The 22,557-nt window shown below is 44.3% G+C and overlaps 1 protein-coding gene across 1 annotated transcript; it reads left to right on the top strand.

Annotated features, from left to right (window-relative positions):
• The first annotated feature begins 708 nt into the window (after window positions 1-708).
• Window positions 709-20,335, top strand: DACT2 (dishevelled binding antagonist of beta catenin 2). Its single transcript, XM_054997454.1, has 4 exons — window positions 709-936; window positions 16,234-16,366; window positions 16,504-16,788; window positions 18,350-20,335. Exons 1-4 carry the CDS (start codon window positions 709-711, stop codon window positions 20,155-20,157), a joined length of 2,454 nt encoding a protein of 817 aa, XP_054853429.1. The 3' UTR covers window positions 20,158-20,335.
• The last annotated feature ends 2,222 nt before the right edge of the window (window positions 20,336-22,557 follow it).

Genomic DNA, 22,557 nt, shown 5'->3' with positions numbered 1-22,557 from the left:
CACTCTACTGCGGAGCCATGAAGAAGATAGCCCCAATTGATGGGGGCCCTGAATTTTGAACCTCATATATTCTCAAATGTTCTGCCTTAAGCACATTCTTGGGTGTATGCTCCACTGAAATCTTTCTCCAACTACATAATAATATTCTGTAGGAAAGGTGAGGGGGCATCCCTATGCCACAATCTGTGCTTCCGGTGTAAACACGAAGCTCAGAATCCTGCGGCAAGTTGCCAGTGCAGCGAGGACTAGCGAAACTTAGCCAGGGCGCTGCTGGTCTTATAATATGTGCGATCCGTCCCCGAACATGTTTACTCCAGACTCGAGGGCCAACCTCCCAGGTGGAAACATTTCGAACTGCTGCCCTCCTTTGCGGGCTGCTCTGCGTCCCGCTGGGATCTGCTTGATGCCAACCAGGAGAAAGTAGCGATCCTCCCCAGCTCGCTCGCCGAACCGTCCCAACAAGGGGCGGGGATTCCGGGCGGCGATGAATGAGGACGCGTGCTGGTTGGCTGCGCGCCGGCGGCCCGGGGCTGCCCGGTGTTGAGGAGGGCGCCGAGCCGCAGCCTGGCCTCCCCCTCCGCGCCGCTGTGGCTCCTCGGCTCCATTCCCTCTGGCGGAGGCGCGGAGAGAGGGTGGCCTCTGTTGTTTGTGGCGGCTCCCATGGCCTGTGCTTGAGCGGAGGGAGGCTCAGGCGGGGCGCTTCTGAAGATGCTCCCGGCCAGGCAGCAGCAGCGGCCGGGCGGCTGGGACCGCTGCCGGATCAGCGAGAGGCTGCAAGCCGCTCTGGCCGGCCTCCAGGAGCTCCAGGTGCTGCGGGAGAAGCAGCGGGCGCTGGTGAGCAGGGCCTTGGCCATGCAGCGTCCGGCTGAGGGCAGCCAGGCGACGAGCAAGGAGCAGCGGCTGGAAGCCACCCTGGCTGCCTTGAAGGAGCAACTGGTAAGGGGCGCTGGCGGCGGGGGAGGCGCAGGCAGGAGGGCGCCTCCAGCAGATGCTGCTGTCCCTGCAGAGGTGGCCGCAGCTGGCTTTCGCAGCTGGTCTGAGACCTGCCCGAGCAGACCTGCCTGTGCGACTCGGTGCCCTTAAGTTCCACCAGGTTGGACACCCCCCTTATTTTTTTCATTCCTTTAAGTGGAATTCACACCCAACACCCCCAATAGCTATTTCGGATACATAAGCTAGTTCAAAATTTGTTGGCTGCCTCATTTCAGACGTGTATTGTATTCGTGTTTAGTGAAGGCGCGTTTTGTACAACCTTCTGCCGCCCCTGCTTCTCTAGAGTTCAGATAGCTAGTGCCCATGTTATGATGTCTGATTTTTAAAAAGGCAAAGATGGCCTGACACGTTGAAAAATAGTCCTCCTGGGTCGAACATTGGGAGCAGTGTTTTCACGTTCGAAGAAGAGCGGTGTGAACATTTATGTTTAAAGGAAGGGACTCAGTGAAGTAATGTTGTGTTCTAAGGGACAGTTCTTTAAATAAGGAACAAATCGAGAGGTCTACCTCTGTTAGTCTGTTGAAGCAAAAACAATAAGGAGTCTTGTGGCACCTTTAAAAAGTTTTGCAGATTTACTGGGGCATCAGCTTTGGTGGACCAGACACCAGCATCTGATGGCAGGGGCTCCAGTCTGTGGAAGTTCACGCCACAATAAATCACTACAAGTCTTTTTTTTTAATACAGGCATGTAAAAAAACAACAACCAAACTATCCCTGCGTCTTCCGCCTTTAAGGGCTATTCAGCCATAAGACTTTCCCAATTAAACTTACAGTGACAGAGCTGCATGTTTGACTGTCATGTAGACATGCTTTCTGTGCAGGAAGAGTTTAAAGCAGCTCTCACTCCATGCAGTAATATCATTCCGTTAGTGGCTTCATGCTTTGCCCTGGGTCTTGTATAATCTTGATGTCAGTGAGAAAATATATGTAAGTAATTTTGGAATAGAAAGTGCCTCTGATCCAGTTATAGTCAATATTTGATTTTTATGAAGTGTCAGATCCTTCTGCAAATCTCAGTCAATCAGAAACTCCAGTAAGGTCAGTGTTGCAACTTTGCAATTTCCCAAATATCCTTTCTCTAGTTTGGGGCAGAAACAAACGGGGGAGGGAGTTCATTTTTATTTCTTCCTTCCTAATCTTATGGCTTTGTTTAAACAGGATTAAAATTGTAAGCATATTCACAATATGATCCTTGATAGTAAACATTCTTGAATAAAGAGCACTGCATAGAATTAGACTCTTCTTAGAAAATTTCCCATTGAATTAAGGCAGCTTATTTTTGAGTGTTCATAGGCTGCAAGTAACACTTCCATTTTGGAATGTCCTGGGAATTTCCATATTTCCGGCACGTTAGAAGAACCATTTATGAACAAGTTTTTATAGTCTCATCTTTTACACAAGTTTGGATACTGTAAAGTCATCTGAAGTTGAGGCTGGGTTTGTAATATTTTACAGTTACAAGTCTGTGGGGGAGGGGAGAGCGATGAGGGGAAGCTTCATTTATTGTTTCTGAAGAAATGATTGAAGTTGACATACAGAAGCAATTGGGCTGCTCCACAGAGTGCTTTAACAAATGTGTACTTTTAAGTTTTAGTCTTAGAACAATTGCACTGCTGCCTTGAATCCAAGGAATTTGTAGGGTGTATATGCCTGTGAGTATATACATCAAACAGTGATTTTGTGCTCTCTACTATAGGAGACTTCTGTGAATAAAATCAGAAACTTATATCAGCCTCCAAACTCTCGGTCCACATGACTAGTAACTTTGTTTTCTGCTAGACTAAAATTAGTTGATAGAATAAGTAAATAGTGGACTAGTATACAAAATGAAAATTCAGCTTTATGGATTTTTGACAGCCACAGATACAGTTTATACAGCTTAATGGGCTTTTGTTTTAGCATTTGACTTGTTTTTAATACACTTTTAGATGCCTTACGTATTTGCAGAACATTAAAAGCAAGGCTTGCTGTTAACTGGGAAACAAAGGGGGAGGACAATTCACACCTCATCAAAGTCCACAGTAGATGTCAATTAGATAGTAACAGCTGTGAATTGCATCCTTTGCCATTTCTCTTTGGAGAAGGAGTAGTGCAAAGGCATGCTGAGAGCTTTACCATCTGGAGTATCAATGAAAGACTTGCAGGATGTTAATTCCAGATGGGTAGCCATGTTAGTCTGTAGTAGCAAACTAAAGTAAGAGTCTTATGACACTTTAAGGACTATATTCCAGTATAAACTTCTGTAACTCAGAGCTCACTTCATCAGATGTGGGTAACCTTATGTCTACTGAAACAGTTATGTATAGAAATGGATTGAAATAATGCTTTGCTGCATGTTTCTTCTAAGTGATATATCTGTACAGAACTCTGTGACACTGAGATATCTCTGTCTTTTGGTGCTACACCTCTGAAGATGCCAGCCACAGCTGCTGGCGAAACGTCAGGAACTACAATGCCAAGACCATGGCAATACAGACCGGAAAACCCACAACAACCATCTAATTTTTTAATTTCCCATAATTTAAGGTCCAGCTATACAAGAATACTTGGATTAAAATATGATGGAAACAAAAAATAGCATAGTAGGAAGGGTATTGGAGATCATCTGCAGTGATTATCTCCCCTGAGGGTTGGCTGTTCAAGAGTGCCATCTCATCCAAAGAAGGGGAAAGTACACATAACTATTGTTAATTCTCCATACTCATTTATTAATGTGCAGTCTACTCCCAGCAATAAATAGTGCTGAATGTGCATAGACAATTTTATTTCAATTCCTAAAACTTGAAGATTAAAAGAAAGTTTAGGGCAGGCAAAATCATGTAGTTCTTGACACAGTGCAGATATTAACTTAATTTGCAGCTGCAAGATGTGGTGATAGCCACTAGCTGAGATGGCTTTTCAATAGGATTAAAAAAGTAATCATTGTTAGCCATGATATCTAAATGGAACCTCCATATTGAGAGACGGTATACCTTGGAATGCCCTGACCTGGGCAAGCCCAGGCAAGCCAGGTCTCATCAATCTCAAAAGCTAAGCAGGGTCAACCTTGGTTTGTAATTGTATGGGAAACCTCCAAAGAAAACCAGGCTCATGCAGAGGCAAACCACCTCTGTTACTCACTTGCCTTGAAAACCTAAGCAGGGGTAACCATAATGCAGCTATGACTTGACAGCACTTTCTACCACCATATCTCTGAATAGCAGTTGGGAGAAACAAGCCAGAGAGCTTGGAGTATTTCCTTTATGCCTTGCTTGTGGGCTTCTTGGAGGAAACTGGGTGGCTACAGTTGAGAACAGGATGCTGCATTAGATAGACCTTTGAGCAAATCTAGTTAGGGCTAGGAAGAAAAACCCTAAATTTTGAATACAGTTGGATGCATATAATCTGAATTTTAGTGCCAGGCTTTCTCAAGTAGCAATGTGGAAGTATGGAATAATGGCTAAAACATGCTGTTTAGTGGCAGACAACCCTGGTTCAATTCTGCTTCACACATTACTTTTTCAGGATTTACGCCTAAGATGTTTTAAAGGACACCAAATATTTTAAAATGCAAATACTACGTATGCATGCTGCTTGGTGCATTAGTCATTATGTTGTCATTGGCCAGATGTCCCTGTCAGAAGTACATTGCGGCAAGCCTTGGTCTGCTGCTGCAATATATATGAAATTTTAAGCTATGAAGCTTATGAGCTGGCTTTTATCAAGCTCGGCCTACTTTGTAGGGTTTTTGTGAGGCCCCAAAATAATTTTGAGTTCTGGAAAGATGGACAGGTCAGACAAATGCCTAGATGTTAAAAAGTGCATAAATAAAACAAATGTCAGTACTACATACGAAGACAGGTAAAACAAAACATTTTTTATATTCATTTTGAGGCAGATTGCCTACCTAGTATTCAAATGCAGTGATGAATCAGACCTAGAGCCAATCTGGCTGTTGAGCCTTCCCAAGAGACAGTTTAAGCTCTTTGAAACATCTAAAGGGGTTGTTAATTCTCTTCTGCAAACTCACCCAATCTGAGACAACATTTCCGTTTTAGGGCGTTATGCTGCAGACCTGAAAAACAGATGAATTGGTTGCCCGTGGATTGTAGGGTTGATAGACTACATACCTGTCTTTCATCTTTTTAGAATTTTTACCAGCAAATACTGCAGGATTTTTAGAATAAATAGCAAAGTATATATTTTTATTCCTTATCTTGGCTTTCGTACCGAAAGACAATATTATTTCCTTCATATTGTAATTTTGCATTGATACTAAGGTTCAGTGGCTTGCCTGGGACCATTTAATGAACTTATAGCTGAGATCATATTTGAGTTGGGGCCCTCCTGAGTTTTAGCTTACACTTTTAGCCAGCTGTCAAATATTATGCATGAGCGTCCTTCCATAATCTATAACATGCTTATAGAAAGCTTATGCTCTGCAAATCTTGTTGGTCTGTAAGGTACCTCTGGACTCAAATCCTGCTGTTCTACTGCAGACCAACACAGCTATCCACCTATCAACATGCATATAGAAATGTTTCCATGTGAAGGAGCAGACATCTAACATGTTATACTCAGCGTGAATGGGCAAAACATGTTTATAACTTTATGTTACACACACATTGAAAAGGATCAAGGCAAACTTTGATTGGCAACTCATATATTTTGCTGTTGGAGCAAGATGCATAATCAAAAGAGAAAAAAATGATGGAATGTGCGTGGCATCAGCCTAGTTTTCTTTTCCCATGCACATTTTTACCCCTCCATCCCTTACATAGGAACAGGAACTCATTCCTGGAAAAAGAATGCAATCAAAATGTTAAAGACTTTAATCTCTCCAGTACTAGCAATTACACACTTCAGTAAATTCCAAGTTAATTCAGAACTCTCTCTTCCCCCTTATTGGTGTCAGCCTTGGCCATCAGTTATCAATCAGGTGTGAAAACACAAAGGGTATTCCGCTAACTGTAGGCAATTTTATCAGAAATCATCTTGGAGTGAAAATTGGCTTTAACCTTCAGAGGATGCTTAAGCTCCACTTGTGAAACCTTGCAGTAAGCATATTCTTGATTAGAGTCAAAATGGCAGCACAAGTGTACTGCCAACCCCTTGATTACCTGTCATCGATAATCTTAACTAATGACTCCACTTTATTTTATTTAACCCAAAGAAGAATATGATTTAAGGCATTTACTGCCTGCTCAAGGCCAGTGGGTTAACAGAAACACCCAGTGACCTCTGACCAAAGCAATTCATTCCTATTTGACACCTGCAGTGGCTCATTTGTATGTGTATTTTGTTCTAAATAGGACTTGAAAAGAGAGGATTATCTTATCAAGATTTGGCAGGGTGGGGAAGATGAGCTCTCCATGCTCTTGTTTTATTAGGAACAACTAAGATTTCTTCTTGAATCATACAAAATATACTAAAATAGCAGTCCAGTAGCACCCTTAATACTAACCAACTTTAGCATAAGCTTTCGAGAGCCCCAGCTCTCTTCATCAGATGCAATCTGACAAATAGGCCTGTGGCTCTCAAAAGCTTATGCTACAGGTAAAGTTGGTTAGTATTATAGGTGCTACTGGTCTCTTTGCTATTTTGCTACTGCAGACTAACACGGCTAACTCCTCTGGATCTACAAAATATATTGATTCACTTCCCTGTCAGAATGGGATTGCCTGTTGGTATTATTCTCACCTAGGCTTACTGTTCCCCTGGTACTAGCAGTGGATCTGCTGCCACCAGCTGCTGCTTCCCATTGTTGCTCAGCTGACCAGTGGGAGGGGGGAGGAAATGGTAGGAAACTTGGGGGAGAATATGCAGCATTCTGAAACATTTATTTCACTACCTGTGTGACCATAAGTGACAATCAGTCATTGCTGGGTGACCCCAGGAATGCTCTGCTATTTAATGGAACTCTAGAGTTTTGCCCAAATGTCGGAGAGTCCCCGGTGATGCACTGACATCACTTCCACCTGCATGAGGAGTGATATCTGATGTCATCAGCCTCCTCCCCCTGCCCTGCCCCCTCCGTGACCCAGTAAATTCCCCACACCCCTTGGTTGCTGGGGGGAACTGGCAGCCCAGTTTCTACCACTGGTACAACAGTGGTGGCAACAGCATAAAGACTACTTTCTATTATCTATATATAAAATCTTTCCTTGTATCCTTTTTGAGTTTACAACTGAGTTTTAGGCCTCATAAACTGGTTTACAATGCATCCTGGTGAAATGTTTGCATAGATAGCAACATCTGAAATCTAAAATATTCTGTAGCCATTTTTGTCCGACTTAAGCACAGCACAATCCTACTATGAGTACTCTGTTACTCAAGAGCAAGTCCCACTCAATTTAAAGGGACTATATTCTCAAATTCCAGAAGGGTAATCATGTTAGTCTGCTAGAGCAAAAACAAAAAAGTCTTGGAACACTTTAAAGGCTAACAAATGGTATTGCAGCCTAGAGCCCACTTCATTCGGTATATGAAGCATTAACAGATCTATGTACATGGATGAAAAGTATGGAGGAAAAATGGTAACTAATGAAATCAAGGGCAATAAAATGCAGTCATAAAAATGTCACAGTCCACACCTCTCTCTTGCCTTTTACATTTTTTCCCTCTTGGTTATGTGTTATGTTGATGAAATGGGCTACATTGCTACTGTGGGGAGGCCATGAAACCTTATGCCACAAATAGGGTTGCCAAGTCTCCTTACTCTCCTGATTGGGGGGGGGGGGACCTAGCACTCAGTTTCACACCACCCTGGGAGTCATTGCACAGGCATGGGAGCATGTGCAAGCTCTGCAGCAGGTCAATTTAGGCTCAGTTTGGCCTGTTTGGGGCCCAAACTGGCCCTCTGCAAAGCACAGGAGCGCTCTTGAGGTGGCATGATATCATCCTTGGGAAATCATCCAGGAGTACACCTGGGAGGCCCATTCCCATGCATTTCTACCCTGCCAGCCAGGTGAATGGTGGCAGGGAATGTAGGGTGGAAGCAGGGGAATCTCCTGCCCCCACGGGAGGACCTGGGATCCCTAGCCACAAAGTATACTTATTTCCACGTAAGGGTAGACCTAGTTGCACTGCTCCCTTATTTTGGGATATTTCATCTAGGGTTGCCAGGTCCAACTTTGGAAATATCTGGAGATTGGGGGTGGAGGGTTAGTAAGGATGTGATGTCACTTTCTGATGTCACTTCCAGATCAAAGAGCATGGTGGCACATTATTATGTCACTTCCATGGCACTTCCCAAAATCTGTTCCATCTTGTGATGTGCGGGTGACTCCTCCCAGCCTGGGGCAGAGTCAGGGACTGGGATCCCCACCTGGGGTACCTTCTCCAGACCTTGAGGTGCAGTCAGGAGGGCCTCAAAAATGGGGAAAGTAGGAGAGTTGTTACCACCACCACCCGTGTCCGTTGCTTCCACCTTCAACTGGCTGCCTCTCTGGCTTTGAGAACGCAGCCCTTGGCCTTTTGAAGGCAACTCTGGCAGCACGCCCCCCCCCCAGGCTTCCCAACCAGCTTCCCTATTGGAAGACTTTGTCCTGGCTGCCAGGGCCTGGGGCCAATAGGGCCTCTTGCTCCCTCCCCTAAGCCCCCATCTCATCTGGTTGCTTCTAGTCCCAGGGCAGGGCTACCCACTCACAAGGGCCAACCCCAAATAATGATCCTGATCCTCTTTTCTCCTTCATGGGAAGCCTATGCTGTTTCTTTGCATGCGCTGATACTCATTCCTTGTTCACCTATATTTGAAGCTTATATTGTAAGTTCTTCAGGGAAGGAGCTTGTCTTTTCTAGTTGCTCTATAAAGTACCAATGATGATGCTATATGATAAATAACTATGCATTGCTAATAGACTCATCCGTTTGTTCTTCCAGAGGCAGGGGGTTCTTTAAGGGATTCAGGAGATCAGGAAAGCCAATGAAGACAAGATACTTTCACAATGTGAATGTGACTTAATAAACAAGCAATAGTCCACAATACAAAGACAGCAGTTTCTTACATCCCTCCCAGTCACTACAAGTTCCTTGCAACAATGAGCATCTCCATTCCTCCTGGTCTCTGGTGAAGTCCCCTTGCCACTTTCCCCCCCTACTTTCTTCAGCCTGTTAAGTACTGCCTCCCCAGACTAGTAACATCTGGCAGGCTACTGAGTTATGCTGGCTTGGGACCAATGTTTCCTCTATGCTGTGCAGTGCTGTGAACCAAAAAATTGACTTTGTGAGCTGAAACAGCGACTTCCATTAAAGTTTTGATCATGTCTCTTTAAAAAAATTATTTCAGTCGAAAAACATATAAAACATAAACAATAAACTACTTTAATTTATGTTACAAATAATTTATTTGTATGTAACATACTTCCCCCCCTCTTTTTGCTCATAATAATTCGAGAACAGCTGATAGTTAATCCTTCCACATGAACAAGGATAGCATCTACCACCTTTCCACCAGGTTCTGCTTCAATGATCATGGCATAATATTATAATCTTTAGATTACCTGTATGCATAGGGAACCACCAGGGCTAGACAAGATCAACCTCCCTTCCCCTTTATGACCATGACATGTAAGGTGAGGAAAGCTAGGATGCATATTCCCGTAAGGAACCGTCCCCTCCATCTAAATTTACATCTCCCTATCTGACATTTTTGATCAGGAATGAGACCAGAGGGGCTCCCATCAGGGGAGAGAGCCACCCTCTCCACTCACCCCTCCTTGAAAAACTCCTCTGGAACTTCACTCCCTTTCCCAATGGCAGGCCACAAGCAGATGGCACATCCAGTCCAAGGCCTATTTGCAGCCCACCCGCCCTCATTTTTCGTAGCCACCTGAGACGGAAATGGAGGAAAGGTGAGGGGAGCACTGTTTTAGTACTTGCTCCCCCACCCTGGCGAGGGTCTCTAAGCAAAACAGGCCCCACGCATGCCCTTTATAACAAGCAGCAATGGGGAGAAGAAAGGGCCGTCCCCACAGGCTGTAGACCAACCAGTTAAGCCATGCAAGCAGCCTGGCTGGGGAGGAAAGCGCTGCCACCTCCTGACGTGATTGTCATGGGAGGCGGCCTGTCTCTGCTCCTTCCACACCTACCCAGCTTTCTCCTGCATCCCCAGCTCGGTCACACACTTTCTTGATGTTGTAGAGGCAGGTGAGGTCAGCTTCTTAGTCAGCTTCTGCTGACTTCCCTCCCTCTCTCTCACAGGCAGTGGTAGCCAAGTGGCCTCCCTCCTCAATGTGTCACACTTGGTGCTGCAGCCCAGTCTGCAGAAGCTGGCTAAGATGGTGAGCATAGCAGCTGTGGAGGCAGTCACTCACAGGAAGGCCAAGCTCCACATGTCACGTCTCTCTCAGCTGCAAGGCTGGAATGGGGCGCAGCAGCACTAGCGGCCCGAGCAGAGTTCCAGCTCTGGAGCCAATGGGGGAGGGCTCCTGGCATGTAGCCTGTCCCAGCGGTGCTTGCGAGCGCCTGTGTGGGGGAGGCTTCCCTGCACATGCCTTCAGGCTGAGCAGGAGGGTGGGGCTGCCTGAGAGGAAGTACCTCTGCACTTCTCGAATGAGAAGCCGTGTGCCTGTTAACATGCACACATTAACAGGAACACTGCTTGGGACTAATGCCTACACCTGGAGCTCTTAACCCGTTATTAAGAAGGCTGGATTACTGGGAGGAAGTCATCCTGTAGCTACTTACAGCTATGGACTCCAGCTGCTAACATGCTGGAAGCCAGAATAAGGGTCACCTGACAACACTATCCCTAATCCCCTTCCACATTGACACTACACCTTCTCACCTTTGTCCCAGCTATCTGTCTACTCTCTATTCTTTGTAAGGTTTGTGTAATTTCAATGTTCTGTATAGAATGTAGCTGGGAAGGGGCTGTGGCTCAGTGGTGGAGCGTCTGCTTTGGATCTAGACCACCCCAGCAGCTCCAGTTACAAGGATCAGGGAGTAGATGATGTGAAAGATCTCTAACCTGAGATTGTGGAGATCTGCTACCAGTCTGGCTCAATGGTTGAGCATCTGGTTTGCACACAGAAGGTCCCGTGTTTAATCTCTGCCACCTCCAGTTAAACAAAATGATGTGAAGACCTCAGCCAGAGACCCTGGAGAACTCCTACCAGTCAGAGGAGGCAAGACTGATTTTGATAGACCAATCATCATCATCCTATTTGATAGACCAATCATCATCATCCTAAAGTGTTTGTGTGACCTAGCTTAAATGTTCAGTGCAGGGTCCAGCAGTTAGCTTGCTGTCAGAGTCATTGGCGGAAAAAAGGCAAGCCTCAGGCACAGGAAACCATTTGAAGGATGTTCCGTCTCCTCCCAATATTTGGGTGGGGGCATCAGACCTTGCACAGATTTCTCACCTCTCCCCCCCCCCATTTCAAAACTAGCCATTGCCTGCCAGCATCTCTGCATCTGCTGACTTGGACACCTCAGTTGCGTATTTGATATGAAAAAAATGGTTGCACTGCCATGTTTTGGCTCTTTGAAAGAAGAAGGTAGGATGAAAACCAGACTCAGCAGAGGACAGTGGAGAGAAAGAATAAATATTAATGAGGGGAATTAAAATGCAGGGAAACAACAAAATGGACACAGAAGCTGTTTTCTGAGCATTTGAGGGGGGGGTAGCTTTCCAAACAGTATTTGATTCATTTGCCTTTAACCGGTTTGGAAGAGATTCCCCCCCCCCACCCAGTTTTTACACATCTTTAATTGCTGATTTCATTGTTCTTCCAAAACCCTGGGATACTGACTGTGTCCATAACATAGCAATAACAAATCTCACAATGCAGGAGCAGTTGCGGTTTTTTCTGCTGGGCGTTTCATCTGGAAACAGGCAATGCATTCTAACCCTCATTCCCACAGAGGTGGCCAGCCACTCGTAGATCCTCGCCTGTGCTTGTTCTCCCCCTAAGGACTTCCACAAGCAAGTCACACCAGCGGGCAAGGCACAACAAGGTGTGGTGAGGCCCAACCAGGAAAGAACACTCCCCAGTTGCTCTGGCAACTCCAGAAGCATCAACTAATCACAGGGCAACTGCAGTTGACAGCCCCGTAAGTGGCAGGGAAAGGCATAGCCAATCTACTGGTTGCAATTGCCCCACCTGTCAATGCTACTCCTCTGTCCTGCAGAGAGAGGATGCACAGGGCACAAGGACCCCCATGATGGTGATAGCTGCACCCCAACAACGTGCTCCTGCTGTGGCTGCTTGGAGCTCTGATCCTGTGAGGGAAACAGTTGAGGGATTGCATAACCAGCATTGTGGGGGAATTACAAGGGCAAGCACGCAAGCACCCCAACCCACAGCCGTGCTCTCTCCTCTGCTTGAGTGAGGAGTGTGGTCAAGGGTGTCTGCATGCAGCCCTGTTATGCAGGGGGTGTCCCCAGTCCCAAAACAGTTTAGGGAGCTGACTAACTTGCTCGCTTCCCCCCACCACACGCCCTGGCCCACAAGTGCAAGGCTCTGCCCACGCCCAGCTGCAGTGGCCTAATACTAGCGGGGAGATTGGGCATAGTGGTGCCCGGCTGCTGTGCCATCACAAGTGGGGGTTATGATGGTGGAGAGGCCAGATACACCATTATACCTCCTATTCGGCTCCCGTAGCACTTTCAGCACACACACCCCTTAGAATTGCACTGTGAGTTTGGTAGTGGTGGTGGTCTCCCCCTCCCCTGCTGCCTACTCACTAACTTACCCACTTGCTCCCACATTCCCATCTCTCCTCAGCTTCAGGGGGTTGTTTCACAAGGAAATTCAGTTTGTTGGCAGAGCACTGGCCCCACCAACCTGCCAGAATGATGACTGCCTACAGCGTTACTCTCTAGACTTCAGTGTTTGGCCACTTTTTCTCCTGTTTCTGATTTTCTTGAGGGTGGGACTGTGCGAGAGCAATAGCCTGCCCCAATGGACCAGTGGCAAACCCTAACTCCATCTTTACCTCATTTGCCACCTATACATGCTGGAAATCAAACTCTGATTACCTAAAAACATTTAGAATGAACTGTATCATAATAAATGCAGGAATGTCCAAGTGAATATGCTTAGGGATGGGTAGTCAAATTTGTCTTAATATTTCCATTCAAATATACTATATTTTTAAAGTTAGAATTTATTTACTCCATTTATTTACTTAATTTTGTAGTCCACCTTTCTCACTGAGACTCAGACAGAGTACATTAGTCTGAGAGCTTGAACAATAGATGTAAACCTTTTCTTGTGCTCAGTTTGCCTGATCTAATTCCTGCTTATCCGTGTGTGCAATATTTGATTTGAAGCCACATTCATGCTTGAAATTTGTTGGCCAGAGGACAAGCATTGAAGAAGGCCATGATGACTCATGATTCTCCATGTTCAGAGATAGAATACCTGTGAATACAATTACTGGGAGTCAGGGAGGGCTTGTGTCCCTTGCATATAGACTTTACATGGGTAGACTGGTGACTTTGTGGGAAAGGATGCTGGGCTACTGGTAACATCATTCTGGTCTGCTCTTATGGTGAAGGTGTGGTTAAAAGGTGGCCAGCCTTTCAGCACTAAGCTTTGGTATTTTTAACAGTTGTGCTGAATTTTGGTAGATACGGCCTTTTGACATGACAGCCTGCACTTGCTGAAATTCTCTCTGATCCTGGTTAAAAGACTGGCTATCCATGATCCAGAAAATATAAAACAAAGCTAGCATGAACTCCTGTAGTATTCACTGGATCTCCTGTGCCAGTAGCTCAGTGGCAGAGCACGTTTGTATGAAGGCTCATTTCTTGGCATCTCCAGTTAAAGGATCTCAAGTGCCCGTGTTGGGAAAGACCAGAGACCCTGGGGAACTGCTGCCAGTAATGACAATACTAAGCAAGATGGATCAATATTCTAAATTGGTATAAGGCAGCTTCATATGTTCAACAGTGTTCTACAGGCCTCTTTGTTTTCTAGCTTTCATTGCTTAGCTGTAGGGACCATGCTTTGCATATAGATGTTTCAGGTTTGGTCCCTGGCATCTCCAGTTAAAAGGGTCTCAGGTCTTCAGGAAAGACTTCTCTTTACCTAGGAGTCATTGCCAGTCAGAGTAGACCAATGGACTTAATTTCTCACTAAAGAATTTTCACAAGAGAAGGAGAAATTGCCCAAAACAGTGCTTTTAAAGGTTTATTGTTACATCTAGAAAAGTCAGTGGCAAAGCTTCTATCAATAACAGATTTTAAAAGGGTATATGTGTGGCTATGACTTTTGCACATTTAACTGTTCTGATGGGTTGCCTGCAGTACCAGGGTAGTGTCATTCTGGTAGTAGTTGGGGAGCTTCATGCCAAGTATGTGTGGTTGCAGAAGTTCCACCGTTTTTAAAACCTCTTACAAAACTCCCAAGTTGAGGTAACAATTTTAGGATGTACAGCCTGTGAAGATATAAAGGAGCCCCTCAGACTTTCTCAAAATTCTATATAACCTCGGAAAGGAAAAACACTGAATTATGATGTCTCTCATACTGCTGAATTCTTCTGGTAATGGCCTATAGGTGACACACAAAGTGCTGTTTCCTTTACAGCATCTCACATATTTTACATCTGAATTGCTTAATGCTAAAGTCATGCACACAACTTCCTTTAATAAAATTCATTTCAGCTTGCTTTTCAGACCCTCTGGAGTGGAATTTAGTCTACAAAAAATTATGCAGAAATAAAAATGTTAGTCTTTAAAGTGCCACAATACTCTTGTTTATTATTCTGATGTAAGGATTATTCTTGAGAATATGCAAGTCTCAAATGAATGCATATAAGCCAAGTCATCAGAAGTTAATGAGAAGTGTGGTGTTTCCCAGAAAACACTTCCCCGTGATGGGAGACAAAAGGAAAGGACAATGGGGAAAAGGAAAGGGTTAACAAGGCTGATGTAAATCATGTTATGTTGGTTAAAATGCTGTAAAAATCACAGACATCCTGGAGGTGCAATAAATTATCCTTGAATACCTGAGAGCCTTGCTGAATGCTTTGTGGCCTCTTTCCCATTAATCAGAAACCACAAAGGGAGGGATTGGCTGGCAAAACATTAATCATTAAGCAATTAATTTCAGCCATGAAAACAAAACTATGGGACTTCCTGAATGGGCAAGACTAAGGGAAATATACAGTACTCCCCCCATCTGCCATTCAAAAATAGCACAGGAAATTCTGAAAAGTATTGTGCAAGTGTTAAATGGGTATCTTTGTAGCTTTAAATATTAACAGTAATGATGCTGGTTTTGAAATGTAATAAATTATGCTGGGCTACTACAAAGTTGTTAGAACAGGCCCTGTAACATTATAGAAACATAATTCCCTACAGCAGGGGTCCCCAAATCCTGGGCCGCAGACCAGTCTGTGGCCTGTTAGCAACCTGGTTGCACCAGTGGCGTAGTGTGGTCTATTCTATGGCAGCACTGGCGATGGGGCGGGAAGGTGAGTGGCGAGGCAGCCCACTTCCCCCTTTGCCTCCCCACTTCCCCGCCTGCCGTGCCACCGGAGCACCCGGCAGCGCCGGCAAAGGGGCAGGAAGGCGAGCGGTAAGGCAGCCCGCTTCCCCACTTGCCTCCCTGCTTCCCCGCCTGCTGTAATAATAATAATTATTTAATAATGATGATGATGATGATGTAATAATAGAAATAAAGTGCACAATTGTATCATCCCGAAACCATCCCCCCCCCCCCCCCGGTCCATGGAAAAATTGTCTTCCACAAAACCAGTGCCTGGTACCAAAAAGGTTGGGGACCACTGCCCTACAGGAAGGAATGCATTTTTATTTGGCAGTGATGTACACATATATAGCAGGCAGATTCCGGGTCCAGTGTTTCCCAAACAGCAGTTAACTGCGGAGTTAATAGCAATCTCTTTGAGGTGGGTCATGCTCATCAATGCTTGTCTTTTAAGGGCTACATGATTCTTTTTTGTTGCTGAGTCTGGTGATATTACATTGCATCTTTTGTGTTATTGGATGGTATAAATATTTAACAACCCATAGAAAGCAAAGAAAAGGGATAAACTAAGAAATAATAGAAAATAGAGCATTGCTAGGTGGAGGTGATGAGTTGATGAGTGATCTCTTAACATTTTCTGCCTAGGGTTATATATTTCCTTTGAGTTGCTTACACCCAGTGCCTCTGTATTGTCCTGGGCACTGGACCTTCCTCAGGAATGTGCCGTTCCTTCAAAGATCAATTTTGTTTCAAAAGAACAAAACTCACCATCTGGTCTTTAAATCTTAAACTGTCCCTTTCTCCTTTCTCCCACTGCTAACAGGCACGTCTGAGGAGACAAGATGTTGGACTGAAAAGCCACCTGGATCAGCTGGACCAACAAATTAGTGAGCTGAAGTTAGATGTTGGCAAGACCTCCATTGACTGCCTTGACAGCGACAGCAGACCCAGCTCAGGTAAATTGGGCAGATTCATTGGTGGTGGATTCTACATGGATTGGGACTACTGTAGCTGTATTTAAATGCCTCAGTCAATGTCCATTGTATAAAATGGAACCTGTTGGGGGGGATTTCTATTTCTTTTAACCCTACAGGCTTCTATGAATTGAGTGATGGTGGCTCCTGCTCTTTATCCAATTCCTGTACATCTGTCTTCAGTGAATCCATCTCCTCTTCTCATGCTAGTCTGCTGTCCAGTACTCAGCACCCCAAAACCTGTCTCAGCATCTTTGATTACCGTCCCAAATCTGCAGATGAAACCACGGTGCACCACCAGTTCCAGAAGCAAGGGATCTATTCTAGTGATGGATGCCAAATCAAGGCTTGCCCTGATATTTCAGGGACTCCGAACAGGTCTAGGCCAAGACCGGTTTCCACAGGTAATTATTCTCATTGATGAAATTTGGTAGAAAAGGAAATAGTTCTGCTTGGTGGCTACAACAGCATGATGGTTAAAAAAGCAGTAGCAACATCATGTTTAAAAACTTGAATTACACGTCTGTATTTATTTAACTGAAATATTTATATGCAATTTCTGCACTAAAGTGCTCAAGGGGTTAATGACAATAGAAGGCAATAGCAATCAGTGTACAATAAAATCAGTAATCAAGTAGAAGCCACCAGACCTATTAAAATATAACAAATTATAAAACAGATCTTAAAACAGCCTCAGCAGCAACAATAATTAGCCAACAGACAGCAACCAACCAAAATACATCCAGCCAAGTAGGCTGGGGGTCGAGAAGGAAACATGCCATTCAATTAAAATCCAGGTGAAATGAAAAGTTTAGGCCTGGTGCCAAAGTACATCCGTTATGGCAGCCGCCTATTCCTTGTGGCCACCTGCCTCTTCACTGAAGATGGGATTATAATTGAAGCAGCCATATGGGCTCATCAGTGGAGGCAGGCCCTCAGATGTGAGGTTCCCAGGCCATGAAGGTGTTTAAATGGTAGCTTAAGGTTTAGTCCCAGGTTGCTGAACCAAATGCAGAAGCAGGTTAGTACTTATTATAAAGACTACAAGCTTTGAATAGTGGAGTAAAGCACTTAGCCACTGTTGCTAGGCATGCTGCCTCATTCTGCATCAATTGAAGCTTCCACTTTATCTTCAAGGGCTACTCCATATAAAGTGCATTGCAGTAATCAAGTCATGAGGATACTGTAGTGTGGATTAGCTCTGCCATGTCAACAATATCCTAATCAACTTGAAAGCAGAGACTGGCCACCAGAATGACCAAAGCTTTCTCTGTGCTGTAGAGACAGATTTTTAAAAGTCAAGGAAAAATGTGTTATCCAGAAAACTTTGGAGTTGCACTCCCAGCACGTATTTGATTACTTACCTCACAAAGGGCAGTTTTGAAACTGGTCTATAATTGGTCAATAAGGACTTCTTAATCAGCAACTTGCAAAATCCTCATTTGCTAAGCTGGCATTAACCATCTCTCCCAATAAATCCCCCACTTTTTTCTAGCAAGCCTTCACAGCCAAAAAAGGACATACTTAGATACTACTAAAATATGCCTTGGACACAGCTTTACCTCGTCTTAATATCTCCTGTAGACATGCACATTCATTCTGTGGTTATTGTTTTTTTTTAAAAAAAAGATGGAATGTTTGTTTCTGAATGTTCTTACTGATATATACCATAATGGGACGATTTATCATGTAGCAAATTCCATCTGTTTCATCTTGAGCAAATGGATGTCTCGCAGATGAGATGCATGAGTTTATGTTTTGATGTTTTGTTATAAAATAATATAGTTATCTAATCTGGCAAATATAGCTAAAGATGGTTTCAATAAATAAAATATGGCATTGGAAGTCTTACTACAGCAACATTTGAGAACTCCTGCATTTTCCAGTAAAAGTGCTTAGAATAAAATGAGAGAGAATTTTGGGTGACAATGATGGCAATTTTATGTTTTTCTGTCTTTCAACCAGGTGACCTTGAACGACTCACAACAGCAGGTGCAGGCTTCCCCAGAGTAACTGACCCCACATCCCTTCTTCTGCTTTGTCCAGAAGGGGAAATCCAGTTCTGTTGTGTAGACTCCAAATACCAGAGTGACTTGGTCTCTAAGAGTGGGAATGATGTGTATCCTTATCCTAGCCCACTTCATGCTGTGGCTTTACAAAGTCCACTTTTTTCTCTGGCAGGGCCACCATCAGAAACAGAGGGCCACCCTTTGCCTAACAGAACAACACCTAATGCAATTGGGCCCTGTTTGATTAGGACCCGGCCAGTCATAGAGCCCAGGCCAGGGGGTTACATCAACAAACTGCTCCAGCTGACACGCTACAGGGGAAATGATCAGGTGGATGCTGGTGAGGGGGGTCCCACAAAGAACCAGCCATCCACAATGCACCAGAGACTCATTATAATCCCTAGTACTGGGGGAGTGAAAATTAACAGCAGTGGCAGCCAGCTGGAAAAACAAGGGAGCTCACTGCGACATAACAAAGCTGAAGGGAAGCTGCAAAGGGAGATGCCCGAAGGGGAGTGTGTTGAACAGCAGGGGACTGTGCAGTGTGTGAATACAGAGCAGACAGCTACTGTGCTTCATGCAGAGTCATCATCAGCTGTGAATAGTGGTTTTCCTACCATATCATCTGTAAGAGACTCTCCTTTGATAGAGGGAGGAGAGAGCAGCCTAGACCACAGCTCTTCCAGTTCACAGCTAGCAAATGATGATTCTAGCCTGAGCCCCCCCACTACTAGTGTTGCCCTAGCCAAGAAAACTCACAAGAAAGCTGCCAAGCTCAGTGCTGTGAGGGCAGGAGGTCATGAACTACTTCCTCAGGGGGAATTTGTTCATGCTAAGTTTGTTCCTGCAGAATCGCATCAAGTCAGGGTGAGGTTTGCTAACTCAAAAATGAAATCTGTGAAGGTAAGGAGGAGAAACAGTGAGAAGGTGTTGAGGCCTGCAAAACAGACTTTTTATGTGGAAAAGCCAAGAGGGGTTCATCATGTTCCTGCCAGGCTACCTGTTGAGTGCAGTCTTCCTCAGAGACAGCCCAGAGGAAAGTACCTTGTTAGGCGACCTACTTTTGCCGGGGAAGCTACTGGAAGGTCTTGCTCAGAATCCAGCCTATATCCTGTGCCATTTAGAGTCCCTCAAGTACCCACTACCCCTGAATTGTATCAGGCATCTGCTAATGCCATGTATTCTTTTGAAGCAGCTTATATAGACACAAAGAAAAAACAGCGCAAGTGGCAGTCCACAGTGGAAATCTCAGCAAAGACCCACGTTGCCAATATTTCTAATAGCTTTGCCTTGGGCCCACCCAGACACCAGGCAAAGAGAGCAGGGCTCCTGCGTGCTGTCAGCATGAGATCTCACTCGAAGCACCACTACCCCTTTCGTCCTGTAACTTATGCCAAAAGCGAATCTGACCATTCTGAATACTCTGCAGAATGTGCCTCACTCTTCCACTCCACCATTGCTGAGACTAGTGAAGGGGAGGGCAGTGACTATACAGCCAACTGCTTTGGGGACAGCGAGTCTAGTGAAAGTGATTCAGAAGGCAGCAGCAAAGTCAGCAGCCTGACCCTTGACTATGATGATGAAGGGGAGGAGCATGAACTGGTCTGGCCTAACCCTTCTCTCAGGCAGTCTGCAGTTGTGCAACCCTCTTCCAAGTCTCTTCCACCAGTGCCCAGACTCTGTCGCATCAAAGCTTCAAAGGCACTCAAGAAGAAGATTAGGAGATTCCAGCCTGCCTCTCTGAAAGTGATGACCATGGTTTGAAGGAGAGAAAGCAACTATTTTGTTAGCTGCCTTTGCCTTCCTTGGCAAAACAAAGGAGAATGAACACTTACGAGTTTTGTTAAGCTAAATGTGATTAAACCCCTAGGTTCTCAAGGTGGGGGACCTTATTCATTTGCTAATGCCTGTGTAAATGACCCTGTTACTCATTTCCTCTTTTTGTTTTCCGTGTGTGTGTTTGGTGTGGCTTTATACCCCCCCTCCCATTTGGGGGGAGGGACATTCTGGTAGATGTAAAGTATTTAGCCAAGGCAGCCTGCTCAACAAGATTCTGTCAAATAGACACATTGGAAAAATGTGCCACTTCTAACATATGGGAGATTTTACAAAATGTACGTGTGTATGGTGGTGGGGAGATTATCTGCTAAAGATGAGGCTGCAGCCCCTTTCCTGGAGGGTCCCATCAGAGTCAGACTGAGAGGCACTCACCACATGTCACAGCTCACTTAAGAACTCATGTTCTCTTTGCTACTCATCCATTTTTAATAAAAATCACCCCCTAGTTCCATCATGGCCGTATCCTGTCAGGGAGCTGGTCACTGATTTTGTTGAATCGGGGTCAAGAGGCTAAATAAGATTCTTCAGGTTGATTACAACTTCCTTGACCTATTTCACTTCAAAAGCTCTCTGAACAGGGCTAGTTTCCTTTAAAAAAAAGTTGGGGCTATATGACAAACTATTGGAGGGAGGCTGATTTCTGGTGCCATATGTGCTGTCACTGCTCCTTGCTGTCCCCCCCCCCCAAATTGTTGCTACATAAAAAGGACCATGACTATAACTGTGTCTGTTCACATTCTGTAGCCACCTTTTCACTGCACAGATAGGATTCATCCCACACACAAAACTGGTGAGAACAAAATTAGCTATAAAACAACAACAGACCATAATACTGGGATTGCCTTTACAGCTCCATTGCAGACATATTTTCACAAAATTAGATTAAGCCTGTGTAGGGACCTGTTCTAAGGACTGGAATCTTGATAAGAGGCTTGTGATCAGCCTGGGCTTAAGAAAGGATAAATCTTTTGTTTTTTTAATAGAAAGCAGAATAGAAATAAGAAAAGGAAACTAAAGGCTGAAAGAAAGTTTAAGGTTCCCCAGTGACACTGAAAGCTTAAGAAATTGTGTGTCTGTCAGATCAACATAGAGTCTTGGAGTCAACAAAAGTCCCCCACAGTGCAGAACTGAGGTAGGGTTTGTTATGAGATAAATTAAGCAGAGATAGTGACCTACCAATGAATTACATGGCTAAACAGGGTTTGATTCCTGGAATTTCCACAGCAAGTTGACTAGTTTACTACGTATGTTTATTAGAAGTCCTGCATGTAAATAAAGTTAAAATGGGCCCAGAACAAATTTGGCCTTCATCAATAAGTGTTCGTGTCTCTCTGCAGATCCTCTCTACAGCCAGTGTAATACACTGGCAGTGCAGTCTTGTTCACAGTTACACCCTTGTAAACCTATTGAATGGTATAATTCTGCATGGGACTGCACTTTATGGATTGTTTGATGGTTATTCTCATTCTTACTTAGAAGTCAGCATTATAGTACCTCCAAGAAGCTTTGAGTTTTACCCTGGTTCAGATGCCCTGAACTAACAAGATAACAAAGAGGGTAATTTCTATTAATGGGGTAATCTTTGTTAGCATAAAGAAAACACCGCTCTTATCCATCATATAACTACAGTGACTAAATATTCACATTTGCAATTAGCTTTTCACTGTTGATTGGAATCACTACCTTTTCCATTTTGCCTGATGAAGAAAATGGAACAAGAATCCCTACCTGTTTCTGGAGTGAGTAAAGATAACATGCATACAGACCTAGCCCTTGTTTAAGTGCATAAAAATTGTGGATGGGGAACACCACTAGAAGTTGCAAGATTGGTGTGATGCTTTGAGAGATTGTTACTTTGGCAAGGATACAAAAATAATCTACTCCAGATCCAGAAGAGGAGTACATAACCCTTGTGTGGAATCAGTGAACGAATATTTTGGTAGGTTCCCTTCAGTCATAATTGTAACAAATTTGCTTAATCCTCTAACTGAGCTCTGAAAAAACGTACACGTACTGCATTTGGGGTATATTACTACCCCAAGTGAAATACCAATGTACTAAAACACCCAAAGACTGAATATATACTTTTGACATGAGTTAGAATGTTCCTTTTACATTGACTGGACCCGTCCCTTTTGCATACTGAATAACTTAAACCAGTGTGTCTGCTTCACAAACCTGTATTTTTTTAAAAAAAAAATTGGAAACAAAGACCATGTTTATTACGTAAGATATTAAACTAACAAACTATCATGAATAAAGGAAAACACCTAAAATTAATAATTTTGAATCTTTTTGTATCTTGGAGTATTTTTCTACCCCTTT

This window comes from Eublepharis macularius, chromosome 1, assembly GCF_028583425.1.
Source record: "Eublepharis macularius isolate TG4126 chromosome 1, MPM_Emac_v1.0, whole genome shotgun sequence".
Taxonomy (NCBI): Eukaryota; Metazoa; Chordata; class Lepidosauria; order Squamata; family Eublepharidae; genus Eublepharis; species Eublepharis macularius.
The sequence above is the reverse complement of the archived record's forward strand: the minus strand, read 5'-3'. Positions and strand labels throughout refer to the sequence as shown.

Bases quoted from the DNA above. Each gene is read 5' to 3' on its own strand.
- DACT2 (XM_054997454.1), top strand. From the start codon at position 709: ATGCTCCCGGCCAGGCAGCAGCAGCGGCCGGGCGGCTGGGACCGCTGC. The intron at 16,367-16,503 runs GTAAATTGGGCA...TTAACCCTACAG, and splicing joins CGACAGCAGACCCAGCTCAG to GCTTCTATGAATTGAGTGAT. The intron at 16,789-18,349 runs GTAATTATTCTC...TCTTTCAACCAG, and splicing joins GCCAAGACCGGTTTCCACAG to GTGACCTTGAACGACTCACA.